This window comes from Phyllostomus discolor, chromosome 14, assembly GCF_004126475.2.
Source record: "Phyllostomus discolor isolate MPI-MPIP mPhyDis1 chromosome 14, mPhyDis1.pri.v3, whole genome shotgun sequence".
NCBI lineage: Eukaryota > Metazoa > Chordata > Mammalia > Chiroptera > Phyllostomidae > Phyllostomus > Phyllostomus discolor.
The window spans coordinates 44,095,240-44,112,839 of NC_040916.2; the positions used below are offsets into that span (position 1 = coordinate 44,095,240).

General features: G+C 50.3%; 2 protein-coding genes across 3 annotated transcripts; both read right to left on the minus strand.

Moving 5' to 3' along the window:
- On the minus strand, window positions 1-4,221 carry SF3B4 (splicing factor 3b subunit 4). The gene is made up of 6 exons (XM_028502930.2): window positions 4,118-4,221; window positions 3,546-3,674; window positions 2,693-3,235; window positions 2,171-2,377; window positions 603-776; window positions 1-412 (listed from the first exon to the last, which is right to left on the minus strand). Exons 1-6 carry the CDS (start codon window positions 4,149-4,151, stop codon window positions 225-227), a joined length of 1,275 nt encoding a protein of 424 aa, XP_028358731.1. The 5' UTR covers window positions 4,152-4,221; the 3' UTR covers window positions 1-224.
- Window positions 4,222-5,010: 789 nt separating this feature from the next.
- MTMR11 (myotubularin related protein 11) lies at window positions 5,011-12,857 on the minus strand. Of its 2 annotated transcripts, none has more exons than XM_036015185.1 (17): window positions 12,306-12,857; window positions 11,871-11,961; window positions 11,328-11,449; window positions 11,081-11,096; window positions 10,717-10,859; window positions 10,181-10,259; window positions 9,923-10,058; window positions 9,589-9,676; window positions 9,342-9,430; window positions 9,134-9,258; window positions 8,625-8,691; window positions 8,327-8,397; window positions 7,616-7,782; window positions 7,156-7,329; window positions 6,696-6,878; window positions 5,982-6,275; window positions 5,011-5,662 (listed from the first exon to the last, which is right to left on the minus strand). In XM_036015185.1, exons 1-17 carry the CDS (start codon window positions 12,369-12,371, stop codon window positions 5,525-5,527), a joined length of 2,049 nt encoding a protein of 682 aa, XP_035871078.1. In that variant the 5' UTR covers window positions 12,372-12,857; the 3' UTR covers window positions 5,011-5,524. The 2 variants fall into 2 exon arrangements, with proteins under 2 accessions (XP_035871078.1, XP_035871077.1); XM_036015184.1 differs by having other exon boundaries at window positions 11,036-11,096; window positions 12,306-12,855.
- Between the last annotated feature and the right edge of the window lie 4,743 nt (window positions 12,858-17,600).

The window sequence follows — 17,600 nt, forward strand, 5'->3', positions numbered from 1 at the left end:
AATAAACAATGAGTTCAGTTTTATTATCTCTGTGCATTTGCAAAAACACTTAGGACCAACATAGAAAAAAAATAATAAAACCTCCTGTGGGAAAAAAATTACACTTTAAAATAAAAAAGGCCTAAGGGGTCAGCCTTAACCCCAGGAAGCTACAGCAAATCTGATTGGTCCAAGGAATACAAAAGACATTGTGGAGACGTAACAGGAGGAAAGAGAGTGAGACATTACTGAGGGAGAGGGCCTCGAAGTGGGCCACGAGGGGGAACTGGAGGCCGGGGAGTGGGTCTCGGTGGAGGGAGGGGCCCCCTCTGGTAGCCATAGGGAGGGGGTCGTGGAGGGCCGGTGTACCCATGAGGGGGCATCAGTGGAGGAGGTCCACGCATACCATGCGGAGGCATAGGACCTGGGTGACCTGTAGGGAGAGAAAGAGAAGTTAGTCAAAGCAATAAATCGGGGAGAGCTGATGCCGGGAGAATACAGGGAGAGGACAGAGAGGCAGACAGAGAGGCAGACACCGAGAAGAGAAGAAAAAGCAGGGGGAACGGGGTGTGACAAAGCCACAAGAAAAGAGGACGATGAGAGAGGTGGCTGAGCCTACTCACCCATGGGTGATCCAAACGGAGGCCCTCGGGGGGGCATGCCCATCGGAGGAGGTCCGGGGTGAGGCATTCCAGGTGGTGGTCGGGGCGGTGGTTGCCCCCCCGATCCTGGGGGCCCGGCATGAGGGTGTCCTAGGCCATGAGGGCCATGGTGGGCCAGCTGCATCTGAGACATCCCTGTGAGAACACAGAGACACACAGAGAAAGGGTAAGAAAATGGAAGAAAACAAAACAGAGAAAGAAGTAACATCAGGAAGAGTATGAAAAAAATAAGGCTGGTCAAGAGTGCACTTATCCTTGACCCCATTCCAACAGTATGAACCAACCACCAAAAAATTCCTCACTCACTCTGCTTGCTCCTTCCATGATTTCGGCACTACAATAGTGCTACAGAAGTATTTAATGGAGTGGTCTAATCTACTGATAGGATTTGGGAAGGTAGCAGAGATTCTGTCTGAGCCAAGATCTATTTTTGGAGGATGAATAAGAATTCTTCAGATGGACAGAGTGGGAACAGAACATCAAAGGCAAAAAAGACAAGAATCATAAGTACGTGGAGCAGCACAGTATGTTCCAGGAAAGCCAGTTATGTGGTAATCAGGGGCCGGATCATGAGAAGCCTAGACTCCTCTGGCGCCGGTTTGGGATTCACTCTGTAGATAAAGGAGATTTTGAGCAAAGGTGTACAAACATCTGTGTTTTAGAAAAATTACCCTGTGAAAGTGGATTAGAAGTAGAGAAAATTGTGGAGTCAAAGTGTGAATTAGGAAGTTCCTACAGTAAGTTAGATGTGAAACAATGAAGATATAAAAACCTGAACTAGGGCACTGATGCCATAAATATTAGAATGTCTCCGTGTCGAGAGTGGGGTGGTAAGGAATAGTCAAACACAGCTCCCCGAGCTCGGAGTTAAGCACCTGAAAACACAGACTATTAGAGGGAACCAGAGTTGAAGGGGAGGAGTAGGAAAGCGGAGCTGCCCGCTCGGCTACAAGGGTCTAGAGGTTACTAACCACACATCGGAGCTCCAACCTTGGAGGCACCGGGGAGCAAGTACTGGGACCATGCAGGTACGAACGGAGCAAAGGGAGCCTGTTAAGGTGGCTGAGACTGAGGTGACAGGAAAATAAAGGGAGGCTCCAGAAAAACCAGAAACCTATATAATTTTATTGCCCAATGTCACCCCAATAAATTCAGTAAGAAATAAAAAAATAAAAAAGACATGGCTAGTTTCAATTAAGAACAAAGGTCAAACCAGATCAAGCAGCACCGTCCCCTGGATTTGGCAACTGGGTCACTGCTTTGGGATGAAGGTCAGAGGACAGAATAGAAGTGACAGGCAGGGGAACAAAACCCAGCCAGGGTAGCTACAACCTTTGGAAAAACTTAAGAAATGGAGATAAGATGGTAGTTGTTCAAGTACAGAGCAAAATACTGTGTGTTTGTTTTTATACAAGAATGTCTGAAGGAAAGGAAAGCTCTGGAGCTACGTAGTATGGTCGATGGGAAAAGATCAGCAGCGTAAGTGGTGACAGAGCTCCTCTCTCCCTTTCTCAGCAAAAGATACCCACCTGGATGGGGCATCCCACCGGGAGGAAATGGGTGAGGATGTGAGTGTCCATGTGCAGGATGTCCAGCCCCTGGGGTTCCTGCTGAGGGGGGCCCATGCCCTCCAGCCCCAGGAGGCATAGGTGGTGGGGGCATGGCTGGGGGTATCCCAGGTGGAAGGGCTCCAGGAGGCGGCACTGGGGGTGGGAAGGAGCCAGGAGGAGGCATGCCTATAGAAGAAATAGAAGAATTAATGATAAGAAAGAGAATATCTTTAAAGAGCCTATTCCTATATGGCCTCTGAAGGCAGGATTCACTCTTTTCTCCCCCTCCCAGCTCTCTCAAGTCAAAGCAGTGTAAGCCAACACAAACAACTTCAACCTCCTGGAGAGACTCAGCAACTTTCCTCCCCACGGCAACCATCACCCGTCAATCCCTTCTCACCACCCAATGACTCCATGTCCTCCCTTGTTGGTTCTTTTTCCTTCTTCCTGACCTATCCCCCACAAACCCAAAACAAACGTATTTTGAATCAAAAGCTTTACCTGGTGGAGGAAGCCCAGACCCCAATGACGATACCACAGGATTGGGGGCAGACGGTGGAGGAGGTGCATCTGCAAAGAGCTGGTGAGGGCGGTCAGCCTGGGACAGAGGATTCTGAGCTGCCAGAAGTCGTTCAGCTGCTGAGCCATGGCGCTCGCCCTTGGAGTCCTTCTTGAAGGCATAGGACACAGTGATGGGGCGGTTACAGAGGTACTGCCCATTCATAGCCTCAATCGCTGCATCCGAAGCATCAAACGAAGCAAAATTAATAAAGGCATAACCTTTGGAGTTGCCTGTGTCAGGGTCCCGCATGATCTTGGGGGTTTGTAAGATGACCCCAAAGGCACTGAAAGTATCATAAAGCAACTTCTCATCAATCTCTGGGTCCAGGTTCCCAATGAAGATGTTGGCCCCCACATCCAGATTTTTGTTGTGAGCTGATGCCTTGTTCACCCGGATGGGCTTCCCATAGAGTTTGATCATGTTCATGATCTTAATGGCATAGTCAGCATCTTCCTCACTCAAGAATTCCACAAAGCCATAGCCTGCAGAAGTGGAAGAGAGGAGATTAAATATGAAAAGTGATTCAAAATGGGGTATAACTCATCCACCTTCAAAAGCACAAAGAATAAGAAATAATAACCTCACTACAACTGAGAATGGTTCAAGAAACAAACTGTGAGCTAGACTTAAGAAATGCTTCTCAGCTCTTTGGCGAAAACCAAATGTATACACTTAAGAGAGCGAAATGTATAGGACTCTTATTCCAAAACAGTTGTGAATGAATGGTGCTGCGATCCTCCAGGAGTCGTTTGTCCCCTCAGTGCATAAATACACCTTTTGCCACGTACTCACCTTGGTGCTGACCAGTGACTCTATCCTTTGGCATGTGGGTGTTAACCACTGGCCCGGCCTGGAGAAACAGCTCCCACAGCAGCGGTTCGCTAACCTTCTCGTCCAGGCCCCCCACGTACACAGTGGCATCTGGATGGTGCGAGGAGGAGGTCAGGGCAGAGATGAGTATGACAGGAAAGATGACAGGAACGTGAAGATGAAACCCAGGAGGGTATTAGGGGTGGAGACGGAATACAGGATCAAAAAGAAAAAAAAAAAGACGTTAGATTAAGCCCTTACATCTTCCTCTTTGCAGGTACTAGAGTCTTCGTAAACCTGACCTAGAGTTCTGCTGCAAATTCCCTTCGTGAATTTTTTTTTTTTTTTTAGTGGAAAGGCAGACGACTGCCCATACAAAGCGTCACACCTACAGGCCTTAGCCTGAACCCCGCCACCCGGCCCCCAGCAGGCACCCTGTGGTCTCACGCCCTCCAGGGTGACCCAGTCTCCTGAGCCCGGGGAAAAGCCTGGTGGCTATAGTCGAGGTCTCCCAGTCCCCCTGGACCCATTGCTGACTCGTTCCCTCCAATCACCCTGGTTCCGCTCAGAGATCGGCCCGGCCGCCATGGCGAAGTCGCTCCCGCCGTCTCCAGGCAGCGACTCCGCCCCCCGACCTCAGTCACTACTTCCACTTCCGGGGTGAAGGCAGACGTCAGGGCGGTGGGCGGAAAGCAGCGGTAGGCGGAGCCGGAAGCGGCCGCGGCCATTTTAAGAGCCGCTGAGGCTTGTTGCAGCTGGTTTGACGGAGTCTTTCCGTCCAGGTCCTTCCCGGGGGTGTAGGTGGGAGCGTTTAGGGCGAAGAAGGCAGAACCGAAACGCCCTGATCTCACAAGGCTGTGTGAGACGTTACAGGATCACACTGCTCCCAAAGCGTAAATTTGAAAGCTAAAGGAACAAAACTTTAGTTTTCAAGTATTTTGTTCCTCGGAGAAGGGCATGTGAGGAACCTCCCAACCCAAGGACTCGGCTGCCTTGGGCGCGGAGGCACCCCATCCACCCTGTTCGGCAGCCCCAGCCCGGGCGTGAGTTAGTGTTTTGTTTTGTTTCCTTCAAGGGAGGGATTGCAAAGTGTCGGAGCTGAAGCGATGTCTCAGCTGGCTTCGTGGTTACAGCACAGGGGGCTGAGGGGAACCTGAGGCTTACAGGTGACTGTGACCGAAGCTGAGAGGTGCCTCAGGCTCCAGAATATTCCTGGCCCCAACAACCGCTTTTTGGTGTGCTTTTGCCCCATCTTTCCCTAAATGGGAGGCACGGAAAAGAGAACCCTTTCTCCAAATTGCATGTGAATTTTGCAGCCCTTCACCTGACCCATCATCCCATCCCCTCATTTCCTCGCCAGTAATGTGAGTGCCAGCCATCCTGCCGGGTCACACTGACCCCTCTCACCTAGGAGCCTGTATTCGGACACAAGAAACAATGCCAGCAACATGTATAAATACTGTGCTTTAATGAAACCCGTAAATAGAAATGTCACTACAAAAATATACAATTGGAAGAGACGGGATGTCTCCCATATCGACTCCATACCCATAGGAAGCTATAAGGGAAGAAGTAGATACTGGAATTAAAGGAGCAGTAAGGGGGTGAAAATGAGGTTTGTAAGGCCATCCTATTGATACTGATCTCACAACATCTGGATATCCAAAAGGGATGGAATTGCTTTGAAAAAAGGTGATCATGTTCTGGATTGTTTTTGTTTCTTAGTTTTACAAATCACAAGAAACTACATACGTAAACTCTTGAGGAACCAAACTGGACAGAGCAAGAGTTGGAGGTTAACAGCACCCATCTGCGATGGAACTCAAGTCGGGGGTTTGGTTCACCGGCTGCAGTGTGACAGCTGAGGCAGCAAGACCAGAGAGGAAAGATGGAAAGGATTAGACAGAACCCTCCCTTACCCCTGACCGCCTTTCTCCCTGCCCGTGACAAAACCAGCAATTTCAGCGCGATTGGGAATTTGGATCTCTTTTCTTGGAGTGATCCTCAGGAGATATTCTTGGTGTCCATTTCCTTAATAGCTCCTGAAGATGGGCCAGCTCATCCTGGAGGCCAGTTATTGTGGGAGCCGAGAGGCCCATCTGGGAAGGGAGTGAAGAGAAGCAGAGAAAGTGTTATTGCAGCTCTAGCTCCCTGCTTTTAAAATCTGTTCACTACATCTGGTGTTTTTAATTCCCATTCTCCCTCTAACTTTACCCTAGGTTCCACTTGATCTGAGCCACAAAGTTTTCCCCATGCACCTAAACGTATCCACTTGGGTACCAATATAAATGGTACTTCACTTCCCAGTTTCCCCAGCCCCTTGCTTTTCCAGTTTTTGGAAACATCTGTTTTCTCCTGGAACATCTGGTTCAGCAGCCAAACCTTTCTCCCACCCCAATCCCTGCCTTCCCTTCTCACCTGGGCCTCAGGCCTTCCCCTTAGGTAGCAGCGTCTCCAGAGCCTGATCTGGGGTCCCAAGTATCCAGGCAGCAACAGCCCCGAGGGTAAAGGGCAAGCTCCCCAATGTGAGGGGAGCCCCCACTCCTGATCAGCCAGACTTTCCGAAGAAATAGCAGGTCGAGGGAGCCAACGAGAAGGGACTGCCAGCAGGGAGGGACTGTCCCGCCAAGGACAGAGCTGGTTCAGGGGAGTCAAGGCCCCTCTAGAGAAGAGCCATACAGAACTGGGGGGTCTGGGAACCATGAAGCTTGGCTAAAGGGAAAAGGAAAATCAACTGGTGACCTAGAAACCAGATGACCCAGTTTCCCCAAATTGGGTTGGGAAGGACTGTCCAGCTACCCACACAGTCACTGCACTAGTGATGGAACTACAAGCCTCCCACTGAGAACCCTCTGACTTTCCTCTCCATTGGGCTTCAAAGGAGACCTCAGGGCTGATTAAAGTTGACTTTAGGGCAACTTGTAAAATGTGTGCATGAGACAAGATGAGGAGGACCCAAAGGATGCCCTCTGCTATTCTAGGATTTCTGTCTTCCTGGGGACAGTCAGGAATAAGTGACAGCTACAGCAGAGGGGTGGGGTAGCTTTCCCTGGGGCTCAGACACTGTGTCTTTCAACTCCCCAGCTATTAGGATGAGTCTGTGAGAAAGTCAAGGGAGTTTAGACACCTCACCTGCTGTCTAGGGAGCCAGGAATCTGGGCAGTATTTTGGGTCATAGCCAGGATTACGGAACTGTAGTATCTGTTTGTTGCTGTAGCGTAAATCCCAGTCCCAGACAGACAGCTGTGGGTCAACGGAGTTCCCCGTGGGGAGCTGGGAGTACCCTGGGGTATAGACTTGTGTACAGGAGTTGAACTGGACAGAAGAAAACAAGAAAAGGGATGGTTAAACAAAAACAAAAAGTACATAATCCTCCTCACAGGCCTACAGAGAAATTATGAAACTCTCATCCCTTATTCCAGGAGTCAGATGTAGGCTGAAACTCCAGTCCTGAGAGAGAGCACCAACCCCCACCATTCCCCACCCACAGACATCACTTTTCATAAATCAAGACTAAATTTCAGAAAGTACTTCTCAATGGGGGTGTGGGAGAGGGGCTGTGGAAGACAAGTCAAAAATGGAAGTCACTGACCTGTCCATTTTGTTTTCCACGCTCCCGGGGAGTGTCTCTCAAGAATGTAAGGGTATCAGGAACCCTGACACTGTCATGAAGAGCAAGAAGGAAAAACTCCGAAAATTCAAACTCGGCAGGAAACTGCTGGAGGAGCTGCCACACACAGTCAAGGAAGAGGAGAAACACTGGGGCCTGAGAAGGGGGAAATGAAGAGGTTGGAAGGGACTGTGGGAACCTAAAGGGGGAGGTGACGAGATGAGGGGGCATGGGGAACAGGGGCCTCTAAGAAGATCAGGACATGGAGATCTGAACTCAGCACTGCAGGGAGTGTGGTCCCTTGCTCATCTGTGTCTCCCTTCAAACTCAGCTCAACCTCAGGACCCGATTCACCTCCAATGGACTGCACTATATAATTTCCAGATCCTCTTACTTCTTTAGTAACACTGCCCCCACCCAATACCCTCCCAAACATTCTCACCTTTTCACTGACCCCGGTTTCCCCAAGTCGGGTCAGGAAGGGATGTCCAGCTGCCACCCACTCTCGCTGCACTAGTGATTGGAAGCCAAGCAGTGTTCGGGCTTCGGGGGCTGAAAGCAGCTGGACGAGTGAAGAGAGGAGGCCATTGAAATCACGATCACCGCGCTCTGGGTGATGAAGAGGGAGAAGGGACAAAGAAGGAGGGGGCAAGAAACTAAGGCAGAAGAGAATGAGAAAAGGAAACATGGCAAGAAGTGAGAGGTGCAGAGCGGGGAAAGTTTGGGGTAGGTAGGATTGAAAGAGCACATAGAAGTGAAGACAAAACAAAGATCTTGAATGATTCACTTCATAGACTCCACCTGGATAGAAATACCCAGCCTCACATGTAGGGGGCAGCATTATAAATCTCAAACCAGCTTCCACCTCGTCCTTCCCATCCAACCCCAACCCCCCAACCCCCATCCACTGATGGAAGCATGGAACAGAGGCCTGAGGACCCTTCTGTTAGGGACCACAAGCTGTGGTGGGGAGGCAGAGGTAGCACTGAAGGGTAAGTCAGAGCTCATGGGTAGTTCCTAGTACAGGGAGAGAGGGGTGTCAGCACTAGAAGGGGACAAGGAAGCCTTGTAGGTCTCCCTCCCTTAGCAGAACCCAGTTAGGTGGGTAAAGGAAAAAGTCAGGCAATGGAGTGAGTTGACCCAAGACACTCACCTTGAAGTACTACAGAGCGAACTCTAGATGTCACTAAGACTGAGATGTCACTGGCCTTTCGAAGACAAGACCTGGAGGGGGGTGAGTGAGGAAGAAGAGGGGAGAATGCTAAGCCTGGAAGAGGGGAGTGATGGGCCAAGGGATAGAGCACAGGCTGACTCCAAAATTCTGCCCCTTCTCCTTCTAAATAAGTCTTAGGAAACCAAGGAGAAGAGTTCATAGAAGGCCACTCAGGAGTCCAAGTTAACAAAAGTTTGGGACAGTTGAATTATAAGTCAGCTAGTAAAAGAGGGAGTACCTGACATAGTCCAACCACCGTGTCCCTTCCAGGGCAGAGAGCCATTTATCTTCAGCTACAGGTGAATCTGACAGAGAGTAGAGGGGTCAGAAGGGTGAAGAGATCAGGAGAACTTGGGATTCGAATTCAGGGACTATAGCCTGAAGGGTTAAGAATAAGTTAGGTGGTGGTTGCCTTGGGCTGGTGATAGGAATGAAAAGAAGCTTTAAATGGCCATGAGGTTTCCAGGGTTAAATTGCGGTGATGTTTGTACAAAACTATAAATTCATTGAATTGTACAGTTAAGATGGGCGAAGGATGAATTTTATGGTATGTAAATTGTATCTCGATAAAGCTGTTAAAAGAGTACGCTGGGGTCCGGAAGACGGGAAATCAGTATGTGGGAGAAGGGAGAGTTGAGTAGAGAACTAAGAATCACTGGGCTGAAGTGTTACTCTTCTATCGCAGGCAAACCAGGTTAGGGTCCGCAGACTTAGGGGTGGGGGTCAGGGTTCAAAGGTTATTCTCACCGGGCAGGCAGAGGGCCCTCAGCCTCAAGTGGGCAAGCTGGACATCTGCAAGACTAGGCAGCTCATCCATAGTGTCCACCAGGACAACATCAGAATGCCCAGCCTGGAGCATGGACTCCACTGTTCTGGAAGGGAGGGGTCAGAAAGTAAGAGGAAGAGTCTGCCCTGAACACCTAGCCCTTGGTCCTTCTCACCAAATGTCCCTTACCTGATATCCTCCTTGTTAGGGTCGCTGGCTGTGTAGAAGCCTCCACAGCGGAGAAGATCACTCCCCCCAGGGTGATGCCAGGACAGGCGCTTCAGATGGGTGACAGGAGGATCACTGTGGGAGAACCTCCTAGCCCCACCTACCCTTGCCCCCACACTGACCTCACAGGGATCCCCTCCCTCCACAATGACCCCTGACCTCCCATAACCCTCTAATCCCCAGCCATTGCCCTGACCCTCACACTGACCGGTCCACGACCCTGATGAAAGTGGCCAAAGGCTCTCCTGACCTCACTGTCCAGAGTTCGGATAGGGACCCAGAAGTAACGGGAGAGGCTGTGAAATTGAGAATTATGTCACATCTTGGTTCAGTGACCTGATAATACAAAGCTGTGATTACAAGGATGCCGCTTAGGAGGGGATCATTCCAAGTGATCTCTGGCTCAGAGATCCAGGAGGTAAGGGGGACAGTTCTGTGGATGTCCCAGGAGGCTGGAGCGGGCGGGAAGCATGGCTTCAGAGAGTCAGGGAACTGTGGGAAGACTGGGAGGCCGCAGGGGTCGGGCCGGACTGAGGGGTCACCTGGTGGCTACGTCGAATCTCTCATTGACGAGACTGACCCTCCAGCCACTGGCTGCCTGCTTCTTCCTCTCAGTCTCCCAGTCTTCTGACGTCTCCAAGAGGGGGATGGGTGGTGTTCTGGAGCCAGCGCTCCGGCCTAGCGCAGGAGGGAGGCAGAGGGGACGAGAGAGAGCACAGCTTCTCAGCTCTGTTGTCTCCAGCCGGCCTCTGCTCTTCAGACTCGTCACCCTCTCCTCGCCCCAGAGCACTCGCACTCACCAGCCTCGCTCAGGGTTATCCCTGCGTACTGTTGGGTTTGGCTGCTCTGAGCTCTGGCTTGGACAATGGCCATGGTCACCTGTGGAGGAAAGGACATCCCGTCCTTTTGGCTCAGGCTGAAGTGAAAGGAAGGAAATGTGGCATACTGCTTCATTGTCTTTGCCACCAATAAAGAAGAACAGCCAAGACAGTCCCTAACGAAGGGAGTTGGGGTCAGGAAAATACATCTAGAACCACAGAGTCACAGAGTGTTAATTCTGGAAGGAATTAAGAGTTGTCTTGTGCAACCCTCCCTGTTTTTCAAAGGAAGACACTTGCCCACAGTCACATGCTTGACAATTGGCAGAGGTGGGCTACAATTCAGGCTCTTCACTCTCATTGTACTGTCATGTATCCCAGCCTTCTAGCCGCTCCTTGAGGAAAGAAGCAGGGAGACTGAGAGGAATTCTGAGAAATAAGGGAGTACTGGGAAGTGGCAGAGAAAGGACCCCAAGGTTTTCAGGGAAGGAGGGGTCCTTGGGTTGCCAGCCTCTTACCTGAAAAGCCTGAGGCTCTAGTCCTCCAGTCTCAAAACCAACTCTGAGCAGCCGGAAGTCTCGGCCATGAATCAGGATCTCCTCAGGGATAAATTTAAGCAGGGAACCTGGACGGTGGAGTTGAACTCGAGACAGGCTGCTCACTGAAGTCAAGAATGAGAGAGCAGTGTAGCCAGGGATCAGGGTCCCCATAGGAGCAACCCTTCCTGCCCATCCCACTGCGTCCCTGGCTGCCCTCTGGGAATAGAGGAAGGGTTGAGGAGGGGATCCAACACCCACCCCACCCCACAGTGAGCTCCTACACCAAAACTCCACTTACCAGCCTCTAATCGCCCAATGTTGGCCAGGGCAAAATCATACTCACTGCTCAGGGGAGTCTCCTAGAGGAAGCACATGACATGCTGAAGACATTTGCGACCTCACATTCTATCTCAGCAGCCCCTCACCTTCCTAGAGATAGATAGATCCCACTGACTATCTCCGATACATTCAAAAGAGAGCCTTTAAGAATAACTCTCACTATCTCACTTCCTATAATGCTCGTCTAATCCTTCCAGACTCCCCTGCCCATTTCCTGCTGGCCCTCCTTTCCACTGGCCTAACCATCTCACCTGACTCCGCTGCCATCCACGGGGCTGGAAGGTGACCCTCAGGTTGGTGCAGATCAGGGTTCCAGGCAATTCAGGGTCCAGCCCCTTCCGTACCCCTGGGGCCCAGGCTAGGACCTGCTCCCCTGCAGGAGAAGCCAGGTTAGGACCATTGCTGGGGTTGCACACACATGCACACCCACTCCTCTGAGACAGAAGGGCCTCAGAGGGAAGAGGAAAAGCCTCCTCTAACTCCTAAGAATGAAAGCTTAAGGAGAGAACTTGTAATCTTTTACTCTAGAGCCTACAACAGTGCCTGGCACATAGTAGGCACTCAAATATTTATCGAATAAATAAATGACAAAAGGGGTAACAGAGGGACCATCAAGGTCCAAGCTTCCAGCCAGCTCTGGAGAGAGTGGAGAGAATAAGTCTCACGCAGAAGAGGCACTCTGAGCCAGGAGAGGAGTACAGAGGTATCTTTAGTGAAGGCATGGAACGCGGTTGGAGCAGGATGAAATCTGAAGGCGTTTCTGAAGATTGGAAGCACTGGAAGGGCATTATTACCTGGGAGGCATCCAGAGGCCAGGCAACTGCCAAGCTGACGACTCCCGGGCTCCGGCATCCCACTCCCCTGGACAGACTTTGGTGCAGAGGGCTGTGAAGGGTGTAGGGTTAAGCCCCAGGCCTCGCCAACGCTGGCGTCTGGGAATACCTGAGCAGCCACCTTTGGAGGTCCACACTCAGACTCTCAGGGGAAACTGAGATCAGTGGCTGTGGGGTGCTGGAGGCCAGGGTTGGCAGAGAGTAAAGGGAGGGAGGGGCTGGTTAATGGATAATGAGACGATGAACTTGAGACTGAAAAGGACAGACCAAGCTCCATCAGCCGGAGTTGCTATGAGACACACCCTCCTCTGGCTCTAGATCCTTTTCTTTTCATCATCGCCATTCACACCTCTTGCTGACAACCCCTTCCCCCAAACCCGCCTTTCCTCTCCTTACCCCCATCTCTGGCTCCTCCTTCTGGGGGGCGATGTTGAAACTCTGGCCCCGGCCCCCCCACCACATTTCTCCCGCTCCATCCGGAGACGGAGCAGTTAAGGGTGGGAAACCTCGAGGATGCTCAAGCCCCTGGGGGAGAGGCTGGCTCTTGCAGTTGAGAAGAGGGAGGTCAGGGATGGGGCAGAGGGACACTCAGGGAAAAGGAGCGTTAGCGTTTGATGTGCACGGAGCACGATTTGGGGTCTTTGAAAGGTGTGTCCAGCCCAGCTAGAGGAGGCTCCTCGGAAACTTCAGTCGACTCTGGAGAGGGAGGGAGACACGCCCAGCCTCTTAAAGGAGTACACACACCATTTTGGGAAAGTGGAGGGGAAGTGGAGGAGCCTGGGAAAGGTGAGGAATAAAACCGGGAGCTGGGGGGGGGGGGGGGGGATAACCCAGATTCAATTCTTTACCCTGTTCCCAGCTCTTATTTACTTCCTGTTCATGAGCATTGGAGACTGTTTGAGGGGAGCAGTAATATCGAGTATTAAACTGGAACAATTCGGGCGTCTTCTCTAGACTCTGCAAGTGGTGGCTTTCCTGGGAAGCTTGGTTTTTTAATATCTCAAAGGGGGCGGGGGTGGAGGAAGTGGGAGGACCGCAAAAGTAGTTAAGGCCTCCTTAACGGCCACCCCGGACAGACCTAACAGAAGGGGTTGGGCAGTAAATGGAAATTGGACCTCAGAGTTTTGCCTGGGGAGCCCCAAGAACTGGGCAGGGGGTCCAGGTATCTTTGTACACCCTTCTCCAGACACCATGAAACATGCTTCGTGTGCAGGGTGCAGTGGAAAAGCAAGAAACTAAAGTCCCTCCAGAATGCAGACACAAGTAGCAGTATGTTTGTGTGCAAGATCGGGGGTGGGGGTGGGAGGCCCAAGGAAAAGATGTCACCACTTAATCACACACACACACACACACACACACACACACATCCCAACCAGAAATTGGAGCCCACTCCAGGTACACGACTCCTCCCTCCAGCCCAGACACCAGATCTCCAAATTAATAATTCACATTCAGAACTTTGAAAGCTGAGGGCTGCAGACCTCTGTTCAGTTCAACAAGCCCACTCCTTCTCCCTCCCCCTTGCAACCCTAGAAGCAAAGGCAGGGGGAGGGGGCTAGGAGGGAAAGGGACTGCAGGTGAAGAGGGCTGGGGGAGAAACGCAAGGCAAAACCTCTCTTCCGATGTGAAAAATGAAATAAAATACAAAGCAAGAGTTAACGAGCTGCTGTTTTATTGATTTTGAGTCTGTACAGAGGCAGCAATCCTTAGGTGGGGCCCCAGTTTTCCAAAGTGTCACTTTATTCTCTCCAACCCCCAGCACACACACCCTTCCGGCCTCAGCTTTAAAAGTTCCCTGTCTTGGCTGCAACTGTGGAAATAGTGAAAATACGTATGTGAGGCAGGGAGTCAATCCGGAACAAAGAGGTGTACACCTGCTACAAAGGTGGACAGTCCCTGAGCCCCATTCTCCTGATTCTCGAGGCCCCAAAAGCTACTAAGCACCGCCAGCCCCACCTGCATTCCGTGGGCCTCTTACCTCTGGAGAAGAAAATACTTCCCAAGGTCTGCTGCAATGTAAGAGGTGTGTACCACAGTTTTAAAATGTCATTGTCCACTTTCCTCCTCCCACCACTTCATTCAAGAGCCTCATCCTATTAATACTTTGAGGTAAGGAACAGCAGAGGAATAGAGAAAAACATCAGGGGATTGGGGGGAAGTCAAAGGCAAAAAAACAAAACAAAAAACCCCAAACACCTGACTTGGATTAGTACCCAACCAGGAATGCAGTGGGAACAGCAGCCGAGGGGCAACAGCAGGACCACCCCTCACCACCCCACACACCCCCAGCAGAGGCTCAGCGGATGGAAGGGTGGAGAGGCAATGGGGCTGCATCAGATTTTTCCATTTTCAGAACCCTGATCTGGTTGCAGATTTGTGCCAGGAGTGAAGGCTGCAGGGAGGGGCAGCTGGAGGAGGTGGAGCTGAGTGACTCAGAAGATGAGTCACAGATCCTTATAAGCCCAGAAAAAGGCCAAAGTCCTCCCCACCCCCACTCCTGTCAGCCAGCTTCCGTTCCTACTGGCCCTTACCCGCGAGGCCAGTGGAGGGAGGTGCCCTGGAAAGCGTCTACACAGGAGACTTCATAATAAATATTTTGTTCATCAACTTAAGTACATGGGGCAAAACAACCTGTGACTCGCAGACTGGGTAGCTCCAGAGAGGGAGGCAGGCTGCCTGTGTGACTCACTGAATCTACAGCTGAGGGACCTGGCGCGAAAATGACGCTAGAAAACTGGGTGGAGATGACGCCAGGTCGGGAAGGGGCTTCTGTCTTCTCACCCGTGGTTGTGTGTCTGGGGCACTGACTCGTGGAGAGGGAAGACACCGAGTCCACAAGTGTCTGAGAGTAACTCAGGGACAATCATTTCACGCTCCTTTATTGAGGAAGAAGAAAACACTGGGCACTTGGGCACGCGGCTGTTCAGAAAGGAGCAGCAATGGTAAAAGCCAGGTTCTCAGAAGTCACTCGGAACCCGCCCCATTCTTTCTGGCTCGGCATCGCCTCCCAAATACACAACACGAAGTCACTGCTAATTTGTTTTGCCTGGGAGCTTTGGTTTTGCCTAAGAAACCGAGCCAACGGAAGAGGGAAGGTACTCCCCTCCTGGCCCTATAGCACTGTTTAACAACATGCCCACTCCACCGAGAGATGGAACCTTTAAAAAAATTTTACATATATATATATATATATATATATATATAATCTTTTTATTTTAATGACAGAATCCAGTATGTATGAGGGAAAAACTTCTGATTAAATCTTGTAACCTTCAATGAAACCAGCATAGATTAAGGGAGGGTTTTGGAGGCTTAGAGTACACTTGTTCCATCAGGACTGGGGTGAATTAGGGTGGAGGGGCAGCAGTCTCTGATCAGCAAGGGAAAACCCCCCTCTCCAGTAAAACACCTCACTCGGCACCCCAGCACCCTGGACTAAAGGAACTAAGTGCACTTCTTTAAGCCTGAGAGACAATTACCCCCGCCCCCTAGCTAGACTTGTGGGGTCTGCCTCCCCCCTTCCCCCACGGACCTCTCCTTAACTAAGGTATTTTTGCTCACTTTGCGTGCACAGCATGTACCACACGCTCCCCCTCTCCCAACACAGTAATTGCACGGGCTTGCCTCTTCCACCCCCTCACCTTCCCAAAATACCACAAACCAACCCAGCGTCACTTCCCAGGCAATATTCCTTCACCTGCTCCCCCCTCCCACACAACCCTCCTCAAAGAATGAAGCAAAACAAACCTTACTCATCCCTATAGAAAAACATCCATTGAATCAGGGTCCCTTGTCCTTAGAATGGAGAGGTTTCTAATGCCTCAATAGTTACCTTACCAAATTAAGAAAAATATCTCTTAATAAAAAGCTATAGGGCCTAAATAGAGCCCTAGTTTACCATACTCATACCTAGGCCAATGCCCAGAATTTCCATTTTTATTTGAAAGAGATCAGAAGAAATTGGGATTGGGTAATTTATAAATCAAAATAAAAACCAAACATGACACAAGGTTTCCGTTTTTGTTCATTTGTCCTCAGTTTTTTAAAACAAAAATATAACCTAGAACTAGTAACAGAGCAAACCCAAACACAGCAGTCCAGTGGAGAACCAGCCCTTTCCCGCTCTACTCTCTGGGGAAGCTCCCACCTGGCTCCACACCCACTGGCCCAGGCCGGAGCCCGTGACAGCACGGACGCCTGCGAGAACGCCAGGTGAGCTGGGCACACCCGTGGTTGTATGGGTGTGTATCAGGGCAGGGAAGCCCACAGGGTGGTGGCCTCACAAGGAGGCGTTGTTCTAACCCCAGAAGCAGGGCGAGGTGAGAAAGGCAATCGTTTGGGGCATGAAATTTAAATGGTGCCCCAAACCCAGTAACCAAGATACTACTTTAATGCAGTATTTTTTGAAAATCAAAACTGTTAAAAAAAACCACCATAGTGAGCAAAGGATCACAATCTGAAGTAGAGACAGGATTCGACCCCATGCTTGTGCATCTCCGCCTTCCTTCCCTCACCCTAATCCCAGTCCTGTGGAGTCCTGTCTTTTAAGATTTTGATATTTTGTTCACTGTGGATTTCTTGCATTTTTAAAAATTGCATTAAAACATTATTTTGACTACCGAGTTTTTGGCGTACCTCTTAAGCTTCGTACCTGGGAGGAGTGCTGGTCTCATACAGGTCCCAGCCCTGCCCAGAATACACACATGCCATCCTTTGGGGCCTAACTCCTTTGACCTCATTGCTTCCTTAAAACCAGTCTTTCAAATAAAAGCTTAAGAATTCACAGCCATGGGAAATTATTAAATCAACAGACTACGAGATTTGGAAAATAAGTGACTTCCAAGTTTGTTGAGGAGGAAGGAACCTTTCTAAAATGTGAGCAGTTCCAATGAAAAGGAGTCTTGGTGGCTTTGTTACCAACGGGGGAACAGGGCAACAACTCTCCTGATTGAGCAGAAACGACATATGACGAACACGAGTCCCCCCAGCACACCCCCACAGCCCGTGTCTGCCTTAGATCACATGTAGGGGTTACATTCCATGGGCTGGGTTGTAAGTACATACCTCCAAGTGCAGAAAAATAGCCCCAGTTAACACCTGGACACTTAAGTACACTTACTCCCCTTCCGTGTATGTACCCAGGAGTGCATACAAATTGCATAGTTGATTTATTTTTGCCAGGGGGGGAGAAAGAAAGGAAAATTGGCCCAGGATAGGTCCTCTGGTTTAAAGCTCTTAAAAATGGTGCTGGCCAGAGCGTAGGCTGTCCAGACTTGTGCTTTGTGCAAAATGCAAAGGAGTGTTCCCCCACTGCGTCCACAGGCCCACTCCCACCCCCTGGGGGAACAGCTGGGTCAGGGGAAGGGGGAACTCCGAAGACAGATCTGCTCATCGGGAGTCATCTGTGGTCTGTGGTTATAGTTCACTAAAATAGATTTCTCTACCTACCTTTTTATAAATCGCCCCAGCCCCTACCCCATGTTTCAACATCAGTCCTATTATCAAAAATATCTCTTCTTACAAAGTATTTTTTTATTATTTTAATAAACTAACCACAGATTAAGGTCAGCTATGGCTTAACAAAAGAAGCCGGGATGTTAAGTTCATTCTCTAAAAGTAGAGAGGAAGGAGAAACAATCACTTAAATAGGGGGAAAAATTATCTTTAAAAACGTTTTTGCTTGCTGGGGTC